Source organism: Erpetoichthys calabaricus, chromosome 6, assembly GCF_900747795.2.
Source record: "Erpetoichthys calabaricus chromosome 6, fErpCal1.3, whole genome shotgun sequence".
In the NCBI taxonomy this organism is placed as follows: domain Eukaryota; kingdom Metazoa; phylum Chordata; class Cladistia; order Polypteriformes; family Polypteridae; genus Erpetoichthys; species Erpetoichthys calabaricus.
In genome coordinates, this window is record NC_041399.2 from 153,221,483 (window position 1) to 153,248,825 (window position 27,343).

At 37.6% G+C, this 27,343-nt stretch overlaps 1 protein-coding gene across 1 annotated transcript in view; it reads right to left on the bottom strand.

Annotated features, from left to right (window-relative positions):
* Nucleotides 1-27,343, bottom strand: part of LOC114653608 (solute carrier family 22 member 23) — a 223,721-nt gene that overhangs the window by 113,179 nt on the left and 83,199 nt on the right. Inside the window, exon 3 of the mRNA XM_028804013.2 lies at nucleotides 20,935-21,089. Within this exon, the coding sequence (XP_028659846.1) occupies nucleotides 20,935-21,089 (155 nt within the window). The remainder of the gene's footprint in view (nucleotides 1-20,934; nucleotides 21,090-27,343) is intronic.

Sequence of the window (27,343 nt, forward strand, 5' to 3'; positions counted from 1 at the left end):
TTTTTCACTTAATCTGGCACTTAAATCTTCAATCTGCCTCAAGAATGATTAGCGAAAGTGGTAGGGAATGAAAACGGCGCCCATACACATGCGCTGCACGGCCGCCCTGCAGCGCGCTGCCGAGAGTTGATTCTACAATAAAATAAAATAAAAATAAAAAGAGTAATAAAATCATCACCCCGAAAGCGGATAGTAGACGTTACGTAGTATATGTGTACCAAATTTCAAGTCAATAGGTGGACAGACAAACGAACAGCCATGGTAGCGTATTACAGAAGAAGATATTAACATTATACTTATTTTTTTATACTATATGTACAATTATTACATAGCATGCCTGACTCATAGTGTAAGTGCAGCTAAGACAAAATTAATTGAACTCAATATTTCAAATACAAACTAAAGCACAAACACAGACAGTTACATTCTAAAATCAGAAAGAAAAGAAACAATGAACTCAGGAGTCATATTACAATAAAAGTGGATAGCACAGCAAAGGAAGCATTAATATAGTAGATATCAATTAAACATTGGTAAGTGCTAATTAAACATGTAATTTGTAGTTCAATTCACAGCAAATATATTACCAGGCATACAAAAAGCCCGTCAAGTTAATTGAATTCCTTTATGCTCTTCATTAACACGGTACAGTATGTGAATGCTTACATTACCTTTTAAAGGTACTCATTAAATGTTTAAGGCGTTCAACGACTAGATGCTGTTACCTCTGCAGAAGTAGGGGCACTTAAGTAATCATAGACATTACTGTGGCATTTGCTATCCATTTCCTATAACAAACTGACTTCTACTGTCTCATCTTTTGGAAGTGTGCTGCTTGCTGAACAATGGCAGAGGCTATTTGTTCCCATATATTGAATTGTATTTTCAGGCTGGTAACAGCTACATAATGTAGACCATGAAATATCATTTTCACAGACAAGGACAGCACTGCCCTCCATTATTCTGTCCTTGACTTTATGCCAAGCCTATGAACATTTACTGCTACCTAACTAGCTACAAAAGACTTCAGCTGCATGAACAGCTGATAGGTTAGCTGTGGACATGTTTCAGCTTTCAAATATTAAAATCTAAGTAACCATTAAAATGTAACAAAATCTATTAGCTCTAAATTTAAAGACTGAAGGACCACAAATGACAAAAAACATTTTCAAGCAGAATATATCCAAAAAACTCAAGGACAACAGATGTCTACTACTTCTAAGAAACCATCTTTTGTTTGATCAACAGGTCATCCTGAACTGAACACAAATACTTTGTTATAGCACAAGCACAAATACTACTTATGTCTGGATGTTATATTTTTCTCTAATACTTGATAGTTTTGGAAGTATGGAGAAGTCAAACGTACACTACTTCCATCTTCTCTATTTTTTCTGTTTAAAGCTTATTATTTTTACTTATCATTAAGTTTTTACCGTAATTACAAGGAAGGCAATATTTTGGGTAAGTAAAGGTTGTTATGATGCTATTTGCCTTTGTTATGCACAGAATTAAACAATATTTAAACTGGCTAAATACATGCTTCCTTGTCTAAGTAACAAACTTTATGATCAGTATTTTGGACGTTGAATTTTGTATCTAGTTTCAACCTAGATGCATGTTTGATAGCTTTTCTGGTGCAGACCCCTGATTTGTTGTTTGAGTACATTTAATTTTCTGAACCACTCTGTTCTTTTGACTTTCAGTTTAACTCTGCTGCTGAATTAACACTGTTGTAACTGAGAGTGGACCCATTAGCAAAAACTCTTATTCTATTCATCTATTGACAGAATCCACTGACTCCAATACATGCATCTATGATGCTTTTTTATGCCCTTTATAGAAATGGATTTAAAGGGTGTAATGGGGAACCACCTGAACCATTTTCCAGTTTCAACCTCAGACTTGCAGAAAGTGACTCAGACAGTGAACAATAACATTTTGGGACACCCCTCTGAAAGCTCTACAAACATAAAAACTTCATGGCACAGGAAGCTACTCGCAATTCAAAGACTGACACAAAGGATGACATTGGTATTGTCCTGCCTGGTGATCTTTAGTATTTTTATAACCTCAACAACAGCTATTAAATGGAGTTATCTAATAATACCCTAATCCTTTCCGTAGTGTTTGTGCTATTCTTCTTTTGCAACAGTCAACAACAATTTTAGGTTTATTTCAACTCTCTTTATTCATATTTAGTACTCTTCTCTAAACACAGGATTAGAGCTCCTCAAAAACCAAAAAGCAGAGGCTTTTTTTAGCCGCAGTCTTTTCTTGTATGAAAACTCACCATGGCATATAAATTGGCAACAACAAGAAAAAAATGATACAACCCAAATATTAAAGATTTTATTTTCACTTTATACTCAGATACATTAGAAGTAAATGAATAACAGTAATCTTTGTTATTTTTTAACAAAACTCTAGAGATATTTCTAGGCCTTGGGTAGTATAGCAACAATAATTATTTTAGTCAAAATATGTGGTATTTTATTTGCAATAGAGGTACACATGGGAAAAAAATGTACAGTTCTGGTCATCTCATGTTAAAGTGTCCAGTTTGTAAAACAAGTTAATCATCTTTTTTGCTTAATTAGATAGACAGAAAATAATTTGTCCCCAGTGGAAAATTTGACTTTTTACAGAAGGTTTTTAAATAAATACATAAATAAGAATTAGACACACACACACACACACACACACATTATATATATATATATATATATATATATATATATATATATATATATATATATATATATATATATATATATAAACATACATATACACACACTTACACACTATGGTCTGAACACACACCAGAATGACTGAAAAGTAAGAAAAAAAATCAAAAAGAAGGAAAAGAAAACTTACGACTTATCAGTCACAGTCCCAGGGAGGCATTATGCAGGCATATTGCTGTGGTATAAAATAGCCCCCAAAGTGTTTCTTGATACACTTCTGCTGAATAATTTGTTGGTTGAAAGTACTCAGGGTTAGTGTGTCAGAGAAAGAGAGGGAGTCCAAAGTGCGACCTGTATCTGAATGTGCCCTTTTAGTTAGGTTGTTAATTCTGCATTGATTATGATTATGCTATTATGTATGTTAAAATCATGTAATTTTAAATGTGACATGACATTGACAGACTCTTTTGTAGAATCAGCTTTAGATTTTTCTGTATTTGCTATTCACCATGTATTTCACAGAACCTACGTCACTTACATGCTTGATTAAGCACACATTTTAGTAAAACATAATCTCTGTATAAATGTATAAATCTGGCAAAATCCAAAGTTATAATGTAAAATGCCGATGTGTTGAGATAAATTGGTCAACAAGGATAACAGGAGCTACCTCTAACCTAATGTAAACCTAATGGCCTCAAAGAGATGCATCAGGGAAAGATGACAAGAAGCACAATATAAAGAGCAGACAGTATCATTTTATAAACCAAGGATCTCTTAGCAAGGCTCAACAATAATGAAGAAAAAACAGTTTTAGTTTTTAAAGCAAAAAACTCCAAACTAGAAAATGTGTTAACAAACAATAGGAATGTCTCTTTCAAAGTGTAGACAAGCAGACATCCCCCACCAGGAAGAAAGCCTGGAGAATGAGAGACAGGTTTTAGACTTATGTCCCGGAACAAATGGAACAGGAACACCAAGATGTAGTTTTATAAATTCAGACAATAAATTGGGCAATGAAGAGAGCATATGAGAGGGAACTGCCCAATGATCTGATTAGAGAGGAGTTGATTAGAAAAAAGGAGACTTTGTTGTAACTACAAGATTAAGAACTGCATGAACATGTAAAACTATCAAGTTGTATGGTTTAGATAGCCACATCTTGCTTTTGCTTATGGCACTAGCTATTTGATGATAATATTTAAAGATATTTAAAGATTAAAACTTTCTGAGCCTTCTACTACATTTTGTTTTATCCACATTATTAATAATTTTTTGAAAAAAAATTATTTTCTCAGTTAGACCAATCTAGGGTGAAAGAAATAAACTAAGTGTGTAAAGTCTGAAGATCGTAAACCTTAGTTCTGAATCTAGGTGCATTGTAACTGCATATCCCTAAAGGCTGGAAAGTGTAGGAACAGACAAATGGGAGTAGCAACAGAGATGTAACATATACTGTAACTGTGGACCACAAGAAAAGAATCTGTGCATTTGAAGCAGGGTTAATATTTTAAGGAGAGGAATACCCAAAGGCCTTTTCCTTTGATAAACAATTTTGCAATGCAAAAAAGCAAATATGGTCAACTTGATTTTATAGTATGATAACACATACCTTAATCCATAAGGTGCTGATGTATTGACTACAGAATTGGACTTTAAACGACAAGGTTGTGATCAATCACTATCTCTGACAAACTATGCAACCCTGAGCAGTTTAGTGCTTAGCCCCTGAGCTCAGTTTAGTGTTTAGAGCTCATTTACTCTGCCTCGGCTCCAACTGGGAAAAATACATATTTAAATAGCATTTCCATACATCTTTAATGCACTTTAAAGATGGAGCAAAGTATGCAGAAGTACAAAATACAATTTCCAGACAATAAAAAAGAAGGAATGAAGCACTACATTTCAAGCTTCAACTCTGCACATCTTCTCAGGTTTAAAGACGCACCTTTATTACTTACCATAAGGCAATCTCCATGGCCTCATAAAAGCTATTTTCAGAAATTTCAATCTTAGCAATTCACTTTTATAACTGTGACTTTCAAGTCAAAATATGTTTAATATTGGCATAAAAACTGTTACCAGGTAACAACTGAGTGGGGTTGAGCCTCTGATGTGAGACACTTTAAACAGTTCTCCCTCCAGGTGCATGAATCTCACTATAAGCACAATAGAGACAAGTTCCTCTCTCTCTCTCTCCACAGAGCTGTATTATAAATTCCTGTGATCCTCTGGGATTAAGACTGATCTATATACTAAAATGCCAAGAGGTGTAATTTTAACCCCAAGTTTGCCTGCAAACACTTAAGAGTTCAAAATACTACTACAGTGGGACCTCTAGATACGAGTTTAATTCGTTCCAGAACTGAGCTTGTATAGCGAATTTCTCGTATCTAGAACAAACTTCCCCATTGAAAATAATGGAAATCCAGTTAATCCGTTCTGCACCCCAAATATATTAACATAAAAATCAATTTTCCTAACAAATAACACTGATAAATTATATATACTGTAGTCTACCTTTAATAAATAACACTGGTAAATAATATAACTGATTATTAAAAGAATCAAAACAGGTGTCCAAAGTGCAGTAGAGCATTCAATAAATCTTTAAATAAATAATCCTTAAAACAGTTGTGAAGTGGAGGTTTAAAATACACAAGAATAACAATCCTTTAACACGAGGTTAAAACGTCAAAAGGATGCCGTCTTTAAAAAACAGATGACAATCCCCGGTGCTTCTTCTCTGTTAGCGTCTCACCTGCGGGCTCTGCAACAGGCGAGACACTCTTAATGCAGCTGACCTTCTCTACACCGTCCTGCTTCAGCTGTTTGGCTCGCCTGTTCAGCTCACCGTTCAGCTACACGCGAGCCTGCACTCGCCCTCCCTCCCTCCCTCCCCTCTCTCTCTCTCTCTCTCTCTCTCTCTCTCTCTCTCTCTCTCTCTCTCTCTCCTTTTACTTTTTCTCCCCCTTAACCGGCTCGCGCTTCTCTATATATGCGGGGAGGACATGGCAGCTGCAGCCCATCAGCCACAGGAACAATCATGGATGTGTGCACTTAAGTGAGAAACGCAGACACCGCAGATCGCGGCTCGCAACTGCCACCACGCCCCCTTGCTAAGCCGCGAGCTATACCCACAGCCTGGCTCGTGGCTCGATACGCGAGCCAATGCTCGTATTTAGATCTGAATTTTTCGCTCATACTTTCCTCGTATTTTGAATTTCTCGTATACAGAGGTGATCGTATCTCGAGGTTCCACTGTATTATGTTTTTTGAAAACCTATTTGCCTCAGATCATGCATAAAAGTATAAGAATTTGAATAATATTAAATTAATCAATAAAATAAAAATATGCTGCAAATAACAACTTTTTTACATCCTTGCTCCTTCTACATGTGGTTTTGGAAATTACAATACATAAACAACTCATCTGCAAAGCAAAGTCAGTGGCAGGACAAATACAGCAGAGGAGTATTGGACTATCATAGGCATCAATGCATTATTACAATACAAATAAGGCCCACATTATATTCGATTTACTACAAATATATGTAAGAGTGCATAAGCAACAGGTTATAGCAAATAGAATCACACTGTAACAAGCCAAACACTGGTTGAATCGATCAAACACGTGACATCAGAATTTTTTGCTTTTCATTTGCTTTTTCAATATCTTTTGCAAGTTAAATTGTACTTTTTTCTATTAAATAAGTTCCTAACTGACATAACCGTATCAAATATTTTCCTGCTTTACAATTTAAGTTGCCTTCTCCCATTCCATTTTAGTTGGTGTTGGACAAAGCTTGCAGGTATTGAGATAATGAAGACATTATTGAAAGTAAGAAACTATTGTTAGTAACCATAGATACTCGAGTATTAGTCGATCTCGCAGATAAGTCGAGTGTATTTTTAAGCCGAAAATTACGGAATTTGTTATGACCCGCGTATAAGTCGAGAGTAAAACTTGACAGCTATCAGAGATAGAGGGCGACAATCAGCTGTTAATGGCACTGTCACGTCACAGGCATTCCCTCTGTGCTTGGAGAAATGCTAGACTCGTTGACTTGGCAACTAATCCTTGCGTGTGCGTGAGTTGCCAAATGTAAACAAATGTAAACAAAGGCAAGATGGTGTCAATATGTCACAAGGGAATGAAGCGAGTGCAGAAAAGAAAACACTCGGCAGACGATGTTTTGCACATTATCGCTGAGTCGGACTCTGATTTTTCAGAATCGGATTTTATTGACAGTGATCAGGAGATCGAACAAGAGAGTGAGAAGCCGGCATCAGCTGATTGGACACCAGCCGATGCCGCGCCTGCTGATCGGCTGCCAGCTGAACGCATTCGCGCAGCCAATGCACCTACGGCAAGGTTCGCGTGGGAGGAATACCCAGGCATTGATCCGTGGGAGCCGAACTGGCTAATGGACTTCACAAGACAGCATGGCTTGCTGTTGGACACAACAGATCACCCGCTGCTGGACTACTTCAGGCTGCTCTCTCCTGATGCTGCTTTTCAGCTACTGTCAGACGAGACAAACAGGTAGGCAGAGAAATTTTTTGAATCGCGGGCTGCGCTTCCATCGCATTGATAGCGTGCATTGCCTTGGTTCTTTTGATTCCAAATCTGGTTGCACGTGGCAGTTAATGGTATGTTTGTTATCCAAAACCTGCAAAAGCTAATGCTCAAATTCAAGTATTTCATAGTTTAAAGAATTATTTAATGAAATTAGAAAAAAAACTAGCTAATTAGCAATAGTATTGCTGGCTTATAATTATTTCAAAGACCATGGGAAACGGCAGATGACCAGTGACTTAACACCGTGAAGCGTTGAGTGTACAATGTCATTACCCAAATTCTATGGACAATTGTGTTGCCCTGCGGATAAGTCGACCCTGTTTTTTTGAATGAATTTTAAGGCATAAATTTTTCGACTTATGCGCGAGTATCTACGGTAATTACTTAACACACAATATTTAAAACATACATTTTTTTAAATACTGCTTTGTTTTTATAAAAACAGGATTTATAAATTTAATATATATAACTAAACTTTTTATAAAAACTTTGGGTTCTAGTTTAATTTAACTTAAAATTTCTTCAAATGTTTGTACTGTGCAGAGGAAACACAATGCTAAAATACATATTGGGAATAATAAATGCATATGGTTTATAGAGAGAGATGATTTGATACACTGATAGACTGTTTCCAGCTCTAACAAACCCAAAAGACAACATACAGTACCTTAAGACACCATTAGGCAAATGAAATTCAAGTGCTAAATAAATTTCAGAAAAAACTGTCTTGAACAGCCTGTATTTTACCAATTTTAAAAATCACTCAAATTAACTGGTAAGGGATAACATTACAAATTTAACTGTTAACCCTGGGGCTCAGCATTTTATGCTATGATCAATTAGATATACAATATATTGCTTATTTTTGTCATAAAGTATACCATCTATACAAAGTACAGTATGAAAGAAGTCTTAATTATAAACCAAAAAATGATAAGCTTTTGGCAGAAAGTTAAAAGATCAAAAAAAAAAAAAAAAACAAATAAAGACAAACAAATAGTGCATCCGGCGCCGCCGTGAGTGGCAGCCTTTTCAGCAGCTCCGTGTATGACTGTATATGTATGTGTACTTTTCTACTTTTATTTTTCTATTTTTATTTATTGATCACTCCTACCACTTTATTTTATGTGGATTCGTTCCCTGGACACACTTACTTTTACAACGTGGGCATGGATTTTAACACGCCGAGACTCGCCTATTCAAGTACTCAACTTCGGGCGCTGAGAACAAATGCCAGTGCCGGTGTGGTTCCATATTTACCCGACGAGGTAAGAAGGCGGTATCGTGGCAGCAGAGCCGGCACTAAGCTAAAAAAGAAGCGGCTTGCGAGAAAGTGGCGTTTCAAGCCTTCGGTGCCTTCTGTGATTCTGGGGAATGTGAACTCAATCTCAAATAAGATCGACGAACTGGCTGCGCTGGTGAAAAATGTAAGGACCTACAGAGAATGCAGTTTGTTGTGTTTCTGCGAAACGTGGCTAAATAACACCATCCCAGATGCCAACGTGGAGCTACCCGGGTTTAGCACAGTTAGAGCGGACAGAGATGCAAGTACCTATGGTAAGCACAAAGGAGGAGGACTCGCTCTCTATGTTAATACACGGTGGTGTCACTCTGGACATGTTAACGTCAAAATCTCCACTTGCTGCAGGGATATCGAACTGTTGGCCATAAGTTTACGTCCCTACTATTTGCCCAGAGAGTTTGGACATGTCATTGTTGTTATTGTATACATTCCTCCTCGGGCAGACGTGGAGTCAGCGAGTGACATCATCCATTCCGCTGTTGCTAAGTTACAAACGCAGCACCCTGAGGCGCTTGTGCTAATCGCTGGAGACTTTAACCATGTGACGCTGGACAAAACATTACCTGCATTCTCCCAGTATGTGGACTGTAACACCCGGGGAAATAAGACTATTGATTTACTGTATGCAAACGTTAAAGACGCATACAGCGCCACCCCGCTGCCTGCGCTTGGGAAAGGAGATCATAACCTGGTTCAGCTTCAGCCTCAGCCTCACTATAAACCAAAAGTTAGAGTCCTACCTGTGACCACACGATCATTCAGGAAGTGGACCCCGGAGGCTGAGAATACTCTGAGAGAACTTTTTGGAACTACAGACTGGAATATCCTGCAGGGATCTCATAATGAGAACATTGAGGAAGTTCTTGACTGCACTACTGACTACATCAACTTCTGTATGGACATTGTAGTTCCAGTAAGAACAGTACGCTGCTATGCTAACAACAAGCCATGGATTACAAGTGACATCAAGGGCCTTTTGAATCAGAAGAAAAGGGCTTTTAAAGACGGTGATCAGCATGAGCTCAAGCGCGTGCAGAAGGAACTCCGAGTCCAACTCAGGGCGGCGAAGGAGCAGTACAGGAGAAAGCTGGAGCAGAAGTTGCAGAATAACAGCATGAAGGAAGTGTGGGATGGGATGAAGATCATCACTGGCTGCAGCTCTAAGCGGGGTACCACCATTGAGAGAGACGTGAAGAGAGCAAACCAAATGAACAACTTTTTTAACAGGTTTGACCACCCTAACCCACTCTCACTCTCACCTCGGAGTACTGCACCCTCCACACATCCTTCTGCTGATACCAGCATAGGAAAAACATCCCCACCCATAATAACAACAGCGCAAGTGAGCAGAGAGCTGAGGAGACTTCGTGCCAGCAAAGCAGCGGGTCCAGATGGAGTATCGCCACGACTGCTGAAGGTCTGTGCATCGGAGCTGGGGGGTCCTCTACAGTGCATCTTCAACCTGAGCCTGGAACAGGGGAGAGTCCCGAGGCTTTGGAAAACATCTTGTATCACCCCAGTCCCAAAGGTATCACGTCCTAGTGAGCTGAATGACTTTCGGCCTGTTGCTCTGACATCACATGTGATGAAGACCATGGAGAGGCTGCTGCTTCACCACCTTAGGCCACAGGTTCAACACGCCCTTGACCCTCTGCAGTTTGCATATCAGGAGAAGGTGGGAGCGGAAGATGCCATCATCTATATGCTACACCGATCCCTCTCTCACTTGGACAGAGGCAGTGGTGCTGTAAGAATTATGTTTCTAGACTTCTCTAGCGCCTTCAACACAATCCAATCTCTGCTCCTTAGGGACAAGCTGACAGAGATGGGATTAGATTCATACCTAGTGGCATGGATCGTGGACTATCTTAAAGACAGACCTCAGTATGTGCGTCTTGGGAACTGCACGTCTGACATTGTGGTCAGCAACACAGGAGCGCCACAAGGGACTGTACTTTCTTCGGTCCTGTTCAGCCTATATACATCGGACTTCCAATACAACTCGGAGTCCTGCCATGTGCAAAAGTTCGCTGATGACACTGCTATCGTGGGCTGTATCAGAAATGGGCTGGAGGAGGAGTATAGGGACCTAATCAATGACTTTGTTAAATGGTCCGACTCAAACCACCTACACCTGAACACCAGCAAAACCAAGGAGCTGGTGGTGGATTTTAGGAGGCCCAGACCCCTCATAGACCCAGTGATCATCAAAGGTGACTGTGTGCAGATGGTGCAGACCTATAAATATCTGGGAGTGCAGCTGGATGATAAATTAGACTGGACTGCCAATACTGATGCGCTGTGTAAGAAAGGACAAAGCCGGTTATACTTCCTTAGAAGGCTGGCTTCCTTCAACATCTGCAATAAGATGCTGCAGATGTTCTATCAAACAGTTGTGGCGAGCGCCCTCTTCTACGCAGTGGTGTGCTGGGGAGGCAGCATTAAGAGGAAAGACGCCTCACGCCTGGACAAACTGGTGAGGAAGGCAGGCTCTATTGTTGGCATGGAGCTGGACAGTTTAACATCTGTGGCAGAGCGAAGGGCGCTCAGCAGGCTCCTATCAATTATGGAGAATCCACTGCATCCACTAAATAGTGTCATCTCCAGACAGAAGAGCAGCTTCAGCAACAGACTGCTGTCACTGTCCTGCTCCACAGACAGATTGAGGAGATCGTTCCTCCCCCAAACTATGCGACTCTTTAATTCCACCAGGGGGGGTAAACGTTAATATTTAACATTATACATAGTTATTGTCTGTTTTTTTTTTTTTTTTCACCTGTATTATTATCATTCTTTAATTTAATATTATTTATTGTATCAGTATGCTGCTGCTGAAGAATGTGAATTTCCCATTGGGATTAATAAAGTATCTATCTATCTATCTATCTATCTATCTATCTATCTATCTATCTATCTATCTATCTATCTAAATAAAACAAATAAACATCTACAACAACGATGGGCAGGAAATAGGCCAAAACAAAGCATTGCATTCACAATAGGTAATCGTGATTGGCAGTTATTTCAGGTGTAAATTGAAGTCAAAATACTAACATAATAACAACTGGCCATGAGAGTGTCACCTTCTTGAAAAGCTGCTCTGAGCTGGAAATTACAAAGTCAAAATGAGTTCAAAAATGTGACTCATACTTGATGATTCATGAGTGCACAATGCCATTAAATGAGGGACTGACAGAAAATATTCCATTTCTATAATGAGACAGAAGAATGCCTAGAAGGATGCATTAGTAACAAATCAATGTTGTTACAACAAGCAGTATTTCTTGGTGGTAGTAAATGTGCTATATGTAAAAAATTAAAAAGAACTTTAGTTTTAGAAATTACCTAGAAAATAATATTTACTTACCAGTTGATTTTGACAATGCTGAATTTCATAACACAATATTCAGTGCTAGTGAGTGAAAAGTTTTCTTGTATTGGTGTCAAAGAAAAACTGCAATTATTTTAATCCTAGAACAGACATACTGCATTTCTACCCACGTTTCAGTTATTTTAGTCCAAAGAACAGCAGTTCTGTTATTTCTGACCACAACCCACATGCACCCAAGTAGGATCATATAATCTGTGAGCATCTTTCACAGAACTGACCTAATGTGAATTCATTTCACAATGAAGAAACTCCTCTTTTGTCTGAATTTAAACAGTTTTCATATAAACAGTATTCATAAAGCTTATTAAAAAAGTATTACACAGTGCATGGACTGCATTAACAGCAGGAGGAACCAATGTGGGCAATGGCAGGATGTAGCCATGCTGCTATAACAGATGGAATAAGCAAAAGGAAAAGCATAAAGTATGTAAGCTGTATCCACTTATTACAATCAGCTGATGGTGCTTTTTTATAATTAATACCAGGTGAATGAGATGATGTTACAAAAATAATATATAATCGCCTCAAAGTGCAAAATGTCATATATAGACAATGCATTATTATCAGAGAGAAACCCAGGAAAGAAAATAAATTATCTTTATAGTATTCTCGTGGAAATGTACTACATGCAGATCTCCAAACCCTAGCCTCTTTCACTATACTGTATACTGGAAGGTGTTGAACATTTCACCTTACACAATGATTACTGGTGTAACCAATTGTCTAACAATCCACATTCTGATCCGTTATCTTGGCAGAGCTGAGAATAAGGCAGGAATCAAACTTGGGGGGAACACTAGTTCAACACAGGCCACACACACATAATGTATATACAGTACCTGCACTCAGTTATACTATGCTGATTTAAAAATGCCAATGCTATGATGTTTAATGTCTATCAAAGCATTACGCATCTTCATTTATGATCTACTAAAATCTGATTCTTATTCTAAAAGCAGAAAAAAATTGACTTTTTTTTATTCTACTTAAAATGTTCAACTACAATTAAGCATTTGTGTCTAAAGAAACAAACAATATATATAACAAAAACTGAAAAATTAGAGCAAGCAATAAAAATAATTTCATCATTAATGAAAGTTACGATAAAGTAAAAAAAAAATCCACAAAAAAAATCTATATGACATTAAACCAAGGCAATTGAATAGTTTGATATAAAAATCATTTTGGTTTTAAGCTTTCAAATCATGATTACTATCTTGGCTATTGAGATCAATTTCTTTAAAATTATTTACCGTGCTGCATTACTTTTAATAGATGGATCTAGATGTCTATATTATATACATACTAGGGGGCTTCGCTCACCAACCCCCATGTGTGGTTTTCCGGATGCAAACTTTTAAGATTTTTTTTCTTTGAATTGTTGCTATTTCATTAGTTTCACTTTTATTTCAGAACTTCTGTAAAAACAATATTTGTAATCTTGCGAGTCCCAATATGCTGTCTTTTTAATGAGGTCAGAACAGGTTTCTCTGTTTGGAATTTCAGCACAGACAAAACGATCTATATCATCAGCAGTTAATAATTTTTTTTACAAAGTAAAAATATAAGTAGAGTTCTGCATTGGACTCCTATCTGTAAAGTCATGCTATTTCCCTCTCACAGTTCCAAAGGTACATGGGGTTACCAAGGTGATACCCCAGCTTTTGTCCTGGTTTTTGTACAAGGGCTAGACAGAACGTTTTTGACTCCTGGGGTAAATGTAGCTTTTTAAATAAGCAGACAGATAAATATATATCACGAACAAAGTAACCAATAAATGCATGTGCGATAAACTCCGTTTTTGAAATTCTCAAGATTCTTTATTTGTCACATGCATAGTTAAACAGGACAACACGCAGTGAAATGCATCTTGATCCACTTATCAAAAACTGTGCAAAGTTAGAAGAATATCAGTTAGATTAACAAAAAGTCATAGATTGAAAGATAACAGTATAGTAGAACATAATAAATAAGTAAAATTATGTGAATAACGTAGAATTAAGTGTTAAGGGCAATAGTGTAGTAATTATTGTGCAAAACCAAAGTTAGACTGGTGCATAGTTAAATGAGGCAGTTTGTTTGTTTGTGCTACTGCGATCTTTACTTTCTTTTTTCATATTTTCTAATTTTCCTACTTTCATATCCTTTAACTTTCTCCACATGCGTATAGCGCCATTTTTTTTTTTTGAGCCTTTCTAAGTTCACTGGTTTCATAGTCTCTAACCTGCTCTGCATGTGCTTAGCATCAACGTTTGTAAACGTCTTTATGAAGTTCTAGTTTGTCATTTTACTCATTTTCTTTTAATTTTGAGCCATACAGTACAATACATAGAACAGAATAAATCCTCAATACAATATAAAAATAAAAATTCTTGAAGTACGGAGTAGAATTTCACATTACATGATATCACATAATATGATTTGGATATGTTTTAAGTCCCGGAGACCTCATTCATCAAGCTGCCTCCCCCATTTTGCCATTCAACATCTGAAATAGCGCTAGTCTGATGAAAGGACCCCTCATTCCCACGTCCCCATTCATCAGGGATGACTTTACCTTAGGCAGGCAATCTACAATTTAAAGAGATTGTTATTTTCTTGTGAATTGTTACATATGCATTATTTTCACTTTTACTTTAAAAAGCTTTGCAAAAACAATACTTGTCCTTTATTTTCGGCCACATGCCTGGTTACATCTCTTTCTTCCCAGACATATAATATTGCTCATGTTGTGAAGGGTGTTGCGGCTGAACGTACGCTAAGGATATGCCTTTGGATCATTTGCTGTCTTTTTGCTGCTTGCTAGCTGGCTCTTCTGCCCGTCACATCTCATTGTTATAAGAGCTCGGAGCACATGATGCTTGCCTGCCAAAAGCAATCCAACAACTGCTAGCTTAGAGGTCTGTTGACTTGTTTTAAATGATGGCTCACTGCCTGGTCTCGCGTGACATTGTTAAAGCAATACCTGTCTTTTATTATTGGCCCCGGACATGTTTGAATTCCATTATACATCTTGCAGGATGTATAACGCTGCTCACGTTCCAGGGTGGGGGGGGGGGGGTTATAGCTGCTCTCGCGCTGCCCTTCGATCTCTTTAAAGCCTATATATATATATAAATATATATATATATATATATATATATATATATATATATATATATATATGGAAGAGAAGCTCTGTGATACGGTTTGCATATTTACAGCTGGAGATCCACAAAGGGAGAAAAAGGATAATGCTTTTTCTGCCTTTGTGGATCTCCAGCTGCAAATATATATATATATGTGTACCTTATATAGTAAGGTTTCTAAACTTGTTAGGGCCTCCCCTCACCAGGACAATATGCTGAAGAGCATCGCAAAGTGTCATCATCTATGAAAGATAGCCTATTGGTGCCGGTTGCCGCTGTAGCAGCTTGCCACGAAAACAAATCTGAAAAGATCGTGGTCACGCTATGAGCACCTGCCGTCGATGTGTGATGCAAGGATCATTATAACTGCATGGAACAGTATTACTTGATCATTAACCTGGCCACAACCCTGCCTGATTGCTGTGTCTGTGTGTACAGGAGAGAAGTAGATCCCGCTACAATAAATAACCATGCTGTTCCTGTTTGAAGCGGAATAAAGTTGGTTTTGCTAAAGTACTGAGACTCAGCCTTGTGCTTTGGGGGCAAGACAGGGACTCACATGTCACAAGGTACCAGGAGTGGGGTCCTTGCACCGATGCATCCCCAAGAAATACAGCAAAACCCAGAGCAAGAGGAGGCTCCGGCGACTGCCGCTGCCTTGGCGCAGCCATGAGATGTGCTGCCAAAGATGTCCGGTGGTCAAGGGGTGCTAGTTTTGGGTGTTGCTTATTGATTCGGATCGCCCTGTACGAGGACAGATCCAGGACTTAGTGGACCTGGATCTGCGGAGACTCTTTCGAGCGCATTGTGGAGAAGCTTGCTATTGATGCAATTCTGACAGACGAGAGCCTTTGTGATGAAATGCTACAGAACAATGTACACTCGCTGCTGGATCTGACCCACAGACTCGAGGGTGCACAAGCCACCTGGAAACAATGGGGTTACCCAGGCTTGACCCCAATGTCGACCCAGGCAGCAAAAACCTTCAGGGTCGCCAGAATTTACGGCACTCCCTTTTGGTCTCCATGGTGCACCACTGACCTGTCAGCGAATGATGGACCAAATACTGCGTCCGCATTTTGCATACGCGGGTGCCTATCTTGACGATGTGGTAATTTTTAGTAATGACTGGTAATTTCATCTTGTCCGCCTTTGGGCAGTGCTCGACAGTTTGCGGCTGGTGGGGTTGATGGCCAACCTTAAGAAGTGCAAGCTGGGTATGTCAGAAACACACTATCTGGGATATTCCATGGCGCAAGATTTGCTCAAGCCTCAAATGGACAATGTGGGGGAGGTGCTTGCATATCCCTGTCCCGAAACACAGAGGCAGGTTCATGCTTTCCTCAGGCTCGCGTGGTATTACAGGTAGTTCATTCCCAATTTTGTACATCGGGCCGCCCCCCTTACGGACTTGACAAAGGCCAGAAAGAATCGTAGTGTTGTATAAACCGACGTCTATGAGAGAGCTTTCGCTGACCTAAAGTCCACTTTATCATCATTCCCGGTTCTGCGCAATCCTGACTTATGAGTCTTTGTCTTGCACCCCAAAACAGGAACAGCACGGTTATTTATTGTAGTGGGATCTACCATTCTGCTATACACAGACACAGTACTCAGGCAGGGTTGCAGCCAGGCTAATGGCCAAGTAATACTGTTCCCTCCAGTTATAATGTTCCTTGCATCACCCATCGATGGCAGGTGCTCATAGCGTGACCGTGATCTTTTCAGATTTGTTTCGTGGTGAGATTGCGGTTGCCCTGGCAACCAAAAGGCTGTCTTCCATAGACACGGCTATCGAACTTTGGGATGCTCCCGGTGGAGGGAGCCCCAAAAGAGTTTTGAAACCTTATATTCACACACGCACACACACACACACAGTATACTGTATAATGCAAAGTTGACTGACTGACTGACTGGCCCACTCACCAAAAAAAGTCTATTTCGCATATATCTAAAAAGCTGACATTTGGCAGGATGGCAGCATTTTCAGTCGCTTCAGTGGACTGTGGGTGTCTCACATGTGACAATAAACGTGACATAAACATATTACACTACCTTTTTTTTAATAAAACAGTGCATAGCCTTCACAAAACCAATGAATGATCATAGTTAAGGGCTTTATGAATTAAAAAAACACAAAAAGGAAAAAAGGAAAAGAAAAAAACACTACAAATGATTCGATGGAGCCAAGCCACCATTGAACAGTATTTTTGTTGATACACATTATTCAAATCCACTATTTACTGAGGCAGTACTAATTCTAGCCTTTGATGCCAACGAAGAGCTGAAATTTCTGGCAGTTTGTACCTTTGATTAAATCAACTTCAAATCACCTTTGTAACATTACTGAACGCTGCTTTAATAAAGAGTTCTGCTGTAATCTCTTTCATACCAACACCACCAAGTACTGAATGTAGCATGCAGAACAGTAAGCAGTTCAAGTGAACTAAAAAAATACTGATATTGTATGCAGAAAACTACTTAGATAGCATTAACCAAGGACACTACATCTGAGACTCAGGTGAAGCTGAGTAACACATCTAGCTGTATAATACTAGACAGTGTTTGCATGTAAAAGAAAAACAAAAATATTAAGTATAAACTGTGAACAGCAAACATTTTTTTCTTTGTTGAAGTACAAGTCATCTTCACCTCTGGTCATTATGGACTGCCAATATGAAGTGACATCATAAAAATCCATTTGCCTAGCAGATAAGTTTTCAATTGAATGTAAATCATAAATTATAATTTTTCAAGTCATGCTGTATAATGTAAGCAGTTTCACCAGTTTCAGGTTGCTGCAGGGAATCTAAGCACTTTTGGTAGGTTTAGTGAATGGCCTCTAAAACAGAATTACACGTATGTACACTTGTGCTACTTCGTTGATGGTCTGGTCATTAAAATTAAATTATATTCTAAAAGTTTTTTTTTTAATATCAATTGATATGAATGCCAAATAAAACATTACATTTACCATTTTTTGTTTATAAATGCAATCTCATAACCAGAAAGTCTTACAGAATTGTAGTGCAGGCATCCAGGTAACTAATACTCAGTATATACAAACACTTTTGAAACAATCTTAGCAGTATTCTGTCTGCTGCATAAGATGGCAACATAACCAATATGCCATGTGTATTGTTGGCTATTATTCTTTTTTTTTTAAGTTAAAAAAATTTAATTTTTAAAATCTTGATTTTAATCAACAACTTGAAACAAAGGCATGTCTGGATAGTGGAATATACATTTCACTACACTTTCAATTACATCATTTATCTATTGATATCACTAAAGAAAGCAGCATTAAAGTACATATCATGGCAGAGAATTTAGACAAGGAGGAATATGAGCCTGCCATAAATCAGAGGAAGAAAGGTGAAAGTATAAAGAATACAATTAGGAAAAACTTAACAAAAGTCTACAGGATAAAAAGGAGGCTGAATGTGATCGTATCATTCCTATATAGTTTGGCTGAACGGATTAGCAAAAACAACAGCTTAGGCAAAATAAAAATAAATAAAAATCAAGAAATTAATTTTCTTTCGTCATTTTAGGAAAACAAATGCTCAAAAACCATTAGATACACATTAGCTTAGCATAAAATTATTCATCTGACAATAACATTCCTCCAAAGCTGCATTTGTTGATTTAAAACATTCTCTCTCAAGTCCTAAAAACCTGCATTTAACAAACAATTTAACCACACAATATTCACTTCCCAAGTATGGGTGCTTTCCCATTTCAGCAGTTTAATTGTACATAATTAAGTAACTAAGCAGGGAATTTGACCATCACAAAAGACAGTATCCAATACTAATAAGGAATACCTCGCAATCAAATGTACTTCAGTACATATAGTATGAGTGAATTTATACTTGTAACATAACACATTACATTACAGGCCCAACAGAGTGGAATAAAAAAGAAAGTGGTAAAATCCAATAATACACTGCAAATTTAAATAGCAATCAATGGAGAATATAAAAACAATTTAACAGTATTTTTAGAAGAAGTCAAAAACTAGAACCAATTAAATTACAATTTTCTTACTTGTTTTAAGCGCAACAACTACTAAGGCTAATAACTGCATAGTTAATGACAAAGGGTCCTCTCATTCATTATGAGGGCCTTGATATTAATATACTATATATTGCTAGGTGCTCCTGCTGTTTTTATCTATTCCTCTGTATCTATTAGAGAAGCCGTTAGCACACTGGTGCATTTTTACAACAGCAAAAATAAAAGCTTTTTTCCCATATGTGTAATCTGAAAATGACAAAAACACACAAGAGGATATCATGAGTAACAAGATGTATGAGAAAAGAAATGTACAGGAGACTGTTCATCCGTTGCTCTTTACAGCAGGGTTATTCAACTGGTAGATCAAAGGCTGGTCTGTGAAATTGATTTTCACAAAATTTTGTAATAAGGAATTAAGTGTCTGCAAACTATGTTCAGCCAGCAATAGGCATACTAGGCTGAATCTTCCTTATATATTGTTGAAATTTTTAAGAAGCCCCTCATCTCTTAAAGGGCATTTACAAATGAAATTGCAGTGAAAATTCTTTGATCCAGAGATCTCAAGATCTGTTTAATTTCATAACCTATCAAATGAAACATATGCATTTAATGTAAAGAAAAGAAACATACAACAGAAAAAGAATGCAGTTCTGTGATCCACTCCACTCATGAAAGAAGAAAACACTACGTCTGGACTGAAAGAATTCAGTTTTTCCTTTACAGTTGTATGATAACAATTGTACACTAACACTAATATTTGTCTCAAATAAAATAAGAAATTTTTCACACTATCTCGAAACAATGATCATTCTGTACTCCATATTTGTAGAGAGTTAAACAACAGTATATAACATTCTGCATCTTTTACTGATCTTAGAATCCAAAAGGGAAGAAAGCATTTTTATAAACCACTATTGTGCCTAACTCACTGAATCAAAAGCAGGAAACAAGAACTGGAAGCCTCCCCCGACACACTAACCTTGAGTACTTTTAGCCAGCAAATTTTTCAGCAAGAGTGTGACAAGAAATGCTACTGAGGCTCCTTTACTCCAACAGAAATACACTTGTATAATGTTTCACTGGGACTGTGACAGTCAACTCAGTGGTTTTCTTTCTTTTTATTCATTCTGGTGTGTGTGTGTATGTATGTGTTTATATATATATATATATATATATATATATATATATATATATATATATATATATATATTTCTATCTATGTATCTATTCTTACCTTTCTATCTGTCTAAACAAGGGTCTAGTTCTATTACATAGATTTCCCCTTCAACAGTCAACAGGAAGTAAAGAGCATTGCAACAATGAAATTTTTTTCCCTATGATAATATTTCCTAGAGTTTAGACTTACTACCAAAAAAAATACTTGTGTATAATGGTATTCATGATTCTTCATTGCAGACAAAAAATCCAGATCAAATACAAAACATCTGTCAGTTTTGGTTCCTAAAGCAAAATAAAATTTATGTTGATCATTTCTTTCTGATATGAAACATTAACCTGAAAATATCCCAATTATGACATTAATTAGCCATAAATGTCTTAACCACAATCAGCAACTCATTTACAGCTATATGTTAGGAAGTGTGCAATTAATTTATGGTTAGAATTATAATTCTTTTTCTCAACTCATGCTATTTAACCATTAATTTCTAAAATGAATAAACGTATTTAAGTGGTTAAGTGAACATTCTGCCTAACATCTCAATACACACAGTGGCTCAAAATCTAATAATGAGCTCTTTAATATAAATACAATTATCAAAATCAAAGGCTATCTTTGTATAAGGATTTTAAAGAATACTTACTTGTTATATACAAGGACAGCACCACCCCTGCCAGGCAAAACCCTTCAAAGAATCTTAGTGTGCTAAACATAGTCACGTCCACAGAAAGTCCCACCGTCAGCCCAAAGACGAGTATAAAAATGACTGAGATGATAAGAATAGGCTGTCGTCCAAACCTGCAGGATAAGAATAAAAATGTGTTTTTGGTAATATTTTCTAAGCAACCTCGACGAAGGACTGCAAGGGAAATAAAAAAAAAAAAATTGTCATCAAGTACACTGTTTCCACGTGTCCTTTTTTTTCCAACAGTATCACTTTTCTAAATAAGATAATAAAAAAACACCTTCAAAGCAAAACAAGAGCTTAACTGAAAATCCCTTCCAGATTCATTTTATCACCTTTAAATGATATTTATGTGATGCTCACACAAAACCTTAGCTTTTAAATTTTCACAAAGTAGTCTTTAGGAGAATGACAACAGTAAAGCACCTTAGAGGACCAGTTCATTCCCAAAATAATAATTGCTAATTTTATAAACTACTTTAATTAAAGACATGCCCATGCTAGATGGCTTACTTACTTTCACGATTGCCACATTGCTTTTGCCTTTTTACTATTCTAATAAGGACATAAATGGTATATATTGTACAAAATATCAGGTCAATCCCTGTTCATCTGACCTAAAAACAAATTAATGATAATAATACATTTATTTATTTTGCACATTTCAGCAAATCGAAAAGCATGAAGTACTATGAAATTTAACTGTTCATTTATTCAGATATCTACTAATTATCATACCAGACCATAAGAAAATGTAAAATAGACTCATCGATAACAAGTTAATTTGGCTGGACACCAGTATACATACAGTATTTTTTGTAGATTCCTTTATTTCAAGATTGAGTTAAAAAAAATCTGCTGAAATCAACATGCCAAAACTTATAACTTATAACACCAGTGGCATCACACTTGGGGAGGGTGTTGGAAAGGCAGAAATGACTGTCTATAAAATTTTTATGCAGTGTTCCAGGTTGAAATCCACAAGAGAGAAATGCTTGATGAAACGGCTGAGTGTCTGTACTATGCTTGGATAAAAATATAAATTTTTTGCTTAATCATTAATTTTCGTTTAAATGATTCAGTATTGATTCTTGAAATCTCAAGATTGATCTTGTGAATCTCTATCCTGCTCAGTTACTATATGTAGATTTTTGCTTATCTTGCTTTTCGCGTCCAATCCAGTAAATGTCACTAATGCACCTTTTAAGGTTTTCTACGGACTTTTCTACTAAGCACTTTACTATGAGTAGCCCTCATTGCTGGATGCAGGATGGAACAGAGACAGAGCTCAGTGGGGCAGGGTACAGACATCTAACTATGCAAACGCAGATAACATTACATGGGTAAGTCTGAGAGCCCATTTGTGTGCACACTGCCTCTCTGAGCTCCAGCAGCCCTAACTTGCAACAGCTGAACACCCAGGGCAGAAGATTCCAACAGATGTGTTGCAGTCAAGCACACTACATGTCAGCCATGCCAGGAACAACCTTGCTGCACATACAGTATGCAGAGCTGCTTAGATGGCTGGCTGGCTGGTTGTTGTCCCAAAAACCTTTCTAGCAATTCCAAAGCTCTGTTCCATCACATGACCACATTAAACACAGGTCTGTGTGTTAGCAAGTCCAATAAACATTGCTTCTCTTTTAAGCACATGGCTAACTGTACTGCTACGGTGAGAAAATTTCCAATGTGCCTCACCTAGCCAGCCTGCGATACCACAATGAGAGGGTGTGGGCATTATCAGTCACAATGGTTGTTTATTTACCTTTTATATTAAATTCATCTAACATTTCTAAATGCTTATTTTAAAATGCTTCCTTTAAGTCTGAGAAGGAATAGTGAAGACACATTTTTGATATATATTAATGTCACTGCTACACAAAGAATATGTAAATTGTCTTCCTGCAGTAACTTTAATTTCGACTACCTGTAATACAAAAATATTTAAAATGTCCATATTGGGAATAAATTTGGCTAATAGTTTAATTAAACAAGGGCTACGTGAAGATTCATAATAACATTTACAGTATTATTTAAGAAACAATATTCCATCCATCCATCCATCCATTGTCCAACCCGCTGAATCTGAACACAGGGTCACCGGGGTCTGCTGGAGCCAATCCCAGCCAACACAGGGCACAAGGCAGGGAACCAATCCTGGGCAGGGTGCCAACCCACCGCAGCAATATTTCATCATTTTATAATAATATTCACAAGATGATATATTTTATAAATTAGATGCCATTGCACTGTATTAAAACAAGGAGCCCCCATAACATAATATGTGTGGCAATACATATGTAGTTAAATTAGGCATCTTAACCCACTTCTATTAGCAGATGAGAACTGTACAGTATTTATATCAAAACAAATCAGTTTCTTCCTAGAGACAAATACATCCTCAGAGGTCTCTGCAGGAATAATCTGAGAAACTCTAAAGGCCTTCTTAAGAGGACAGATTATTTCATATCTTTCCCACAGAAATAAATTAGAAACCAAGAATGTATCAGAGCTAACCAGCGAAATTACTAGAATAGATCAAGAACATGCCAGGTGTCCAAGTGAAGCTCTTCATAGAAAAAGACAGGCTCTGCATTCAGAGCTCAACCCCTTAACAACCAAAGAAACTGAACAACTCATTTTTAAATCAAGACATCATTACTATGAACACAGAGAAAAAGCTAATAAGCTCTTAGCTCAACAAATCCACAAGCAAGAAGTTCGCAATACAATTCCAGCAATCACCAACACAAACGGAGATAAAATCATTGACCATAAAAATATAATGCACACATTTAGAGACTAATATAAATCCTTATATTCTACTGAGTTCAAAGAAGACAACACACAATCTAATGCATTTCTGGATACATTACAGATATCACAAATAGATAATTTTATTGCAGAGGAATTGGATAAACCTCTGGCGCTATCAGAATTACTAGATGCTATAAAGTCACTTCACAGCGGGAAAGCAGCAGGCCCAGATGACTACCCTGTCGAATTTTATAAGAAATTCTCCATTCAGGTAGCTTCCTTCTTATTAGCAACATTTATAGAAGCCAGAGACAATCAAATTCTACCTCAAACTTTTCGCCAAGCATTAATCACCGTCTTTCCTAAACAAAACAAGGACTTGTATGTGCATCATACAGACCAATTTCACTTCTGAATAATGATGTTAATATACTCTCCAAAGTCCTAACTAGAAGGATGGAGAAAGTGCTACCTTCGGTAATATCACAAGATCAAACTGGATTTATTAAAGGCCGACACTTAGCTTCCAATCTGCAACGCCTATTTAATGTAATATATTCACCTGCTAAGTCGAACACCCTGGAGATATTATTATCGTTGGATGCAGAAAAAGCATTTGATATGATTGAATGGAACTACCTTTTCACTACATTAGAGAAATTTAGGTTTGGCCCAAATATTTGTGCATGGATCAAACTACTGTATACCAATCTAGAAGCTTCAGTTTGTATTAATAACATTTGCTCAGACTACTTTAAACTAGAATGTGGTACCAGACAAGGATGCCCCTTGTCACCACTGCTATTTGCAATCGCCACTGAACCACTGGCAGTTCACTGTCGAAATGCTTATCAGATAAAGGGGATTATCAGAGAATGACTTGAACAGAAAACGTTTCTATATGCAGATGATATGGTTTTGTTCATATCAGACCCACAAAATACTGTGCCTGCAGTCTTAACAGCACTTACAGAATTTCAAAAGATCTCTGGTCTCAGAATTAATTTGAATAAAAGTGTGCTCTTTCTAGTAAATTCTCAAGCATACAATATTAGACTGGACACCTTCCCTTTTATTATTGCAGATCAGTTTAAATACCTAGGGGTAAAGATAACAAGTAAACATAAAGCTCTTCATCAACAAAATTTTGCCTTCTGTATGGAAAAAATTAAGCAAGACTTGCATAGATGGTCAACCCTCCATCTCACTGTAGCTGGAAGAATTAACATTGTTAAGATGAATATCCTTCCTAAGCTTCTCTTTTTATTTCAAAACATTCCAATATACATCAATAGATCATTCTTTAAGCAATTAGATTCAACCATAGCCTCATTTATTTGGAACCTAAAACATCCACGTATCCAAAGAGCGACTCTACAAAACCCCAAGACAGAAGGTGGCATGGCTCTACCTAAGTTTCAATTTTACTACGGGGCAGCAAACATACAAGCTATAAAAACCTGGACACAAAAAGATGAAAATACACAGGCTTGGTCCGCAATAGAAATAAAATCCTGCAGTACTTCTCTATATTCCCTGCTTTGTGCCCCAATAAATGCAAGTTATCGCCAATATACTAATAACTCAATTGTGCTTCACTCACTCAGAATATGGAACCAATGTAGAAAGCATTTTAAGGTGGAGAATCTTTTATCTGTGACACCTCTGCATGAAAGGCACCTTTTTCAACCCTCGCAAATATATGCAGTTTTTAATATCTGGAAAACATTTGGGATTAAATTGTTTAGAGATCTTTATATAGACAACATCTTTGCATCCTATAAACAATTACATTCCAAATTAAATTTTCCAGCAACACATTTCTTTCATTATCTTCAAATTAGAGACAAAAATATTGCTCAGTCTCGAGGACTCAGACAGCATTTCTGCAATATATTAAAATATTTTACAGTACCTCCCTTTCAAAGATCCAAGAGGACAATGGGAAAAGGATCTCTCACTCAACATATCACAAAAGGAGTGTAAGGTAGCAATGCAGAGAATTCATTCGAGCTCCATATGCGCAAAGCATACAATTATTCAACTCAAAATTATATATCAAACACATCTGTCTCACTTGAAGTTGTCCAAAATGTTTCCAGGGCAAGATCCAACCTGTGAACGCTGCAATCAAGCTCCAGCCTCACTGGATCACATGTTTTGGGCCTGCACCAAATTAACATCATTCTGGACAAAAATTTTTAAGTGCCTTTCAGACAGCCTTGGTGTCACAATCCCTCCTAATCCACTAACAGCTGTGTTTGGTGTTCTTCCAGATGGGTTTAAAGTGGAGAAGGACAAACAAACTGTGATTACCTTCACTACACTATTGGCACGCAGACTTATTTTGCTGGGACAGGGGCAGCAAAAGACTGGGAAAGTTGAGGAATGTTCAAAAAACACCTGTTTTGAACATTCCACAGGTGAACAGGTTAATTGGAAACAGGTGTTTGTCATGATTGGGTATAAAAGGAGCATCCCCAAAAGGCTCAGTCGTTCACAAGCAAGGATGGGGCGAGGTTCACCACTTTGTGAACAACTGCGTGGGCAAATAGTCCAGCAGTTTAAGAACAACGTTTCTCAACATACAATTGCAAGGAATCAACGAATTTCATCATCTACTGTCCATAATATCATCAAAAGATTCAGATAATCTGGATAAATCTCTGCACGTAAGCGGCAAGGCCGAATGCCAACACTGGATGCCCGTGACCTTCGATCCCTCAGGCGGCACTGCATTAAAAACCGACATTATTCTGTAAAGGATATTACCACGTGGGCTCAGGAATACTTCAGAAAACCATTGTCAATTAACACAGTTCATCACTACATCTACAAGTGCAAGTTAAAACTCTACCATGCAAAGCGAAAGCCATATATCAATAGCACCCAGAAATGCCGCCGGCTTCTCTGGGCCAGAGCTCATCTGAGATGGCCTGACGCAAACTGGAAAAGTGTGCTGTGGTCTGACTAGTCCACATTTCAAATTGTTTTTGGAAATCATGGACGTTGTGTCCTCCGGGCCAAAGAGGAAAAGCACCACCCAGATTGTTATCAGCGCAAAGTTCAAAAGCCAGCATCTGTGATGGTATGGGGGTGTGTTAGTGCCACCAATGCCAAAACCCAGCCCTAGTCTGTACACTTATAATAATGGAAATTATCGCATTCCATTAAACAGCCAGGTGTCTGTACATTGCATTGTTTAAAGTATGATCAACTCTCTGTTAAAGAGCTTAATTCTCCAAGTCGCCCAGTGGCATGTGGGGGTCTTAATCCAGCCTCAGATAATGCACTGTGTGACATCAACCCTAGTGACATTGTTGTATGGCACATCTGTGTAGTGTGTCATGCATATCTCATCTGAACAAAACCACCAGACTGGAAAAATGACTGAATGCAAGGAACTGTACATTCAGGAAGCAATAGGCCAGAATGAACAACAGGGATCCACAGCTCTGACAGTTTCTATACCAGTCCACAACTAATGAAAATCTACAGATTTTTGGGTCATAAAATGATACTTAACTGTACAGTATATGAAATAGGGATGCTCTGATCAGTTTTTTTTTTTTTTTTAGGGACGATACTAATCACCAAATTCATGTTGCTG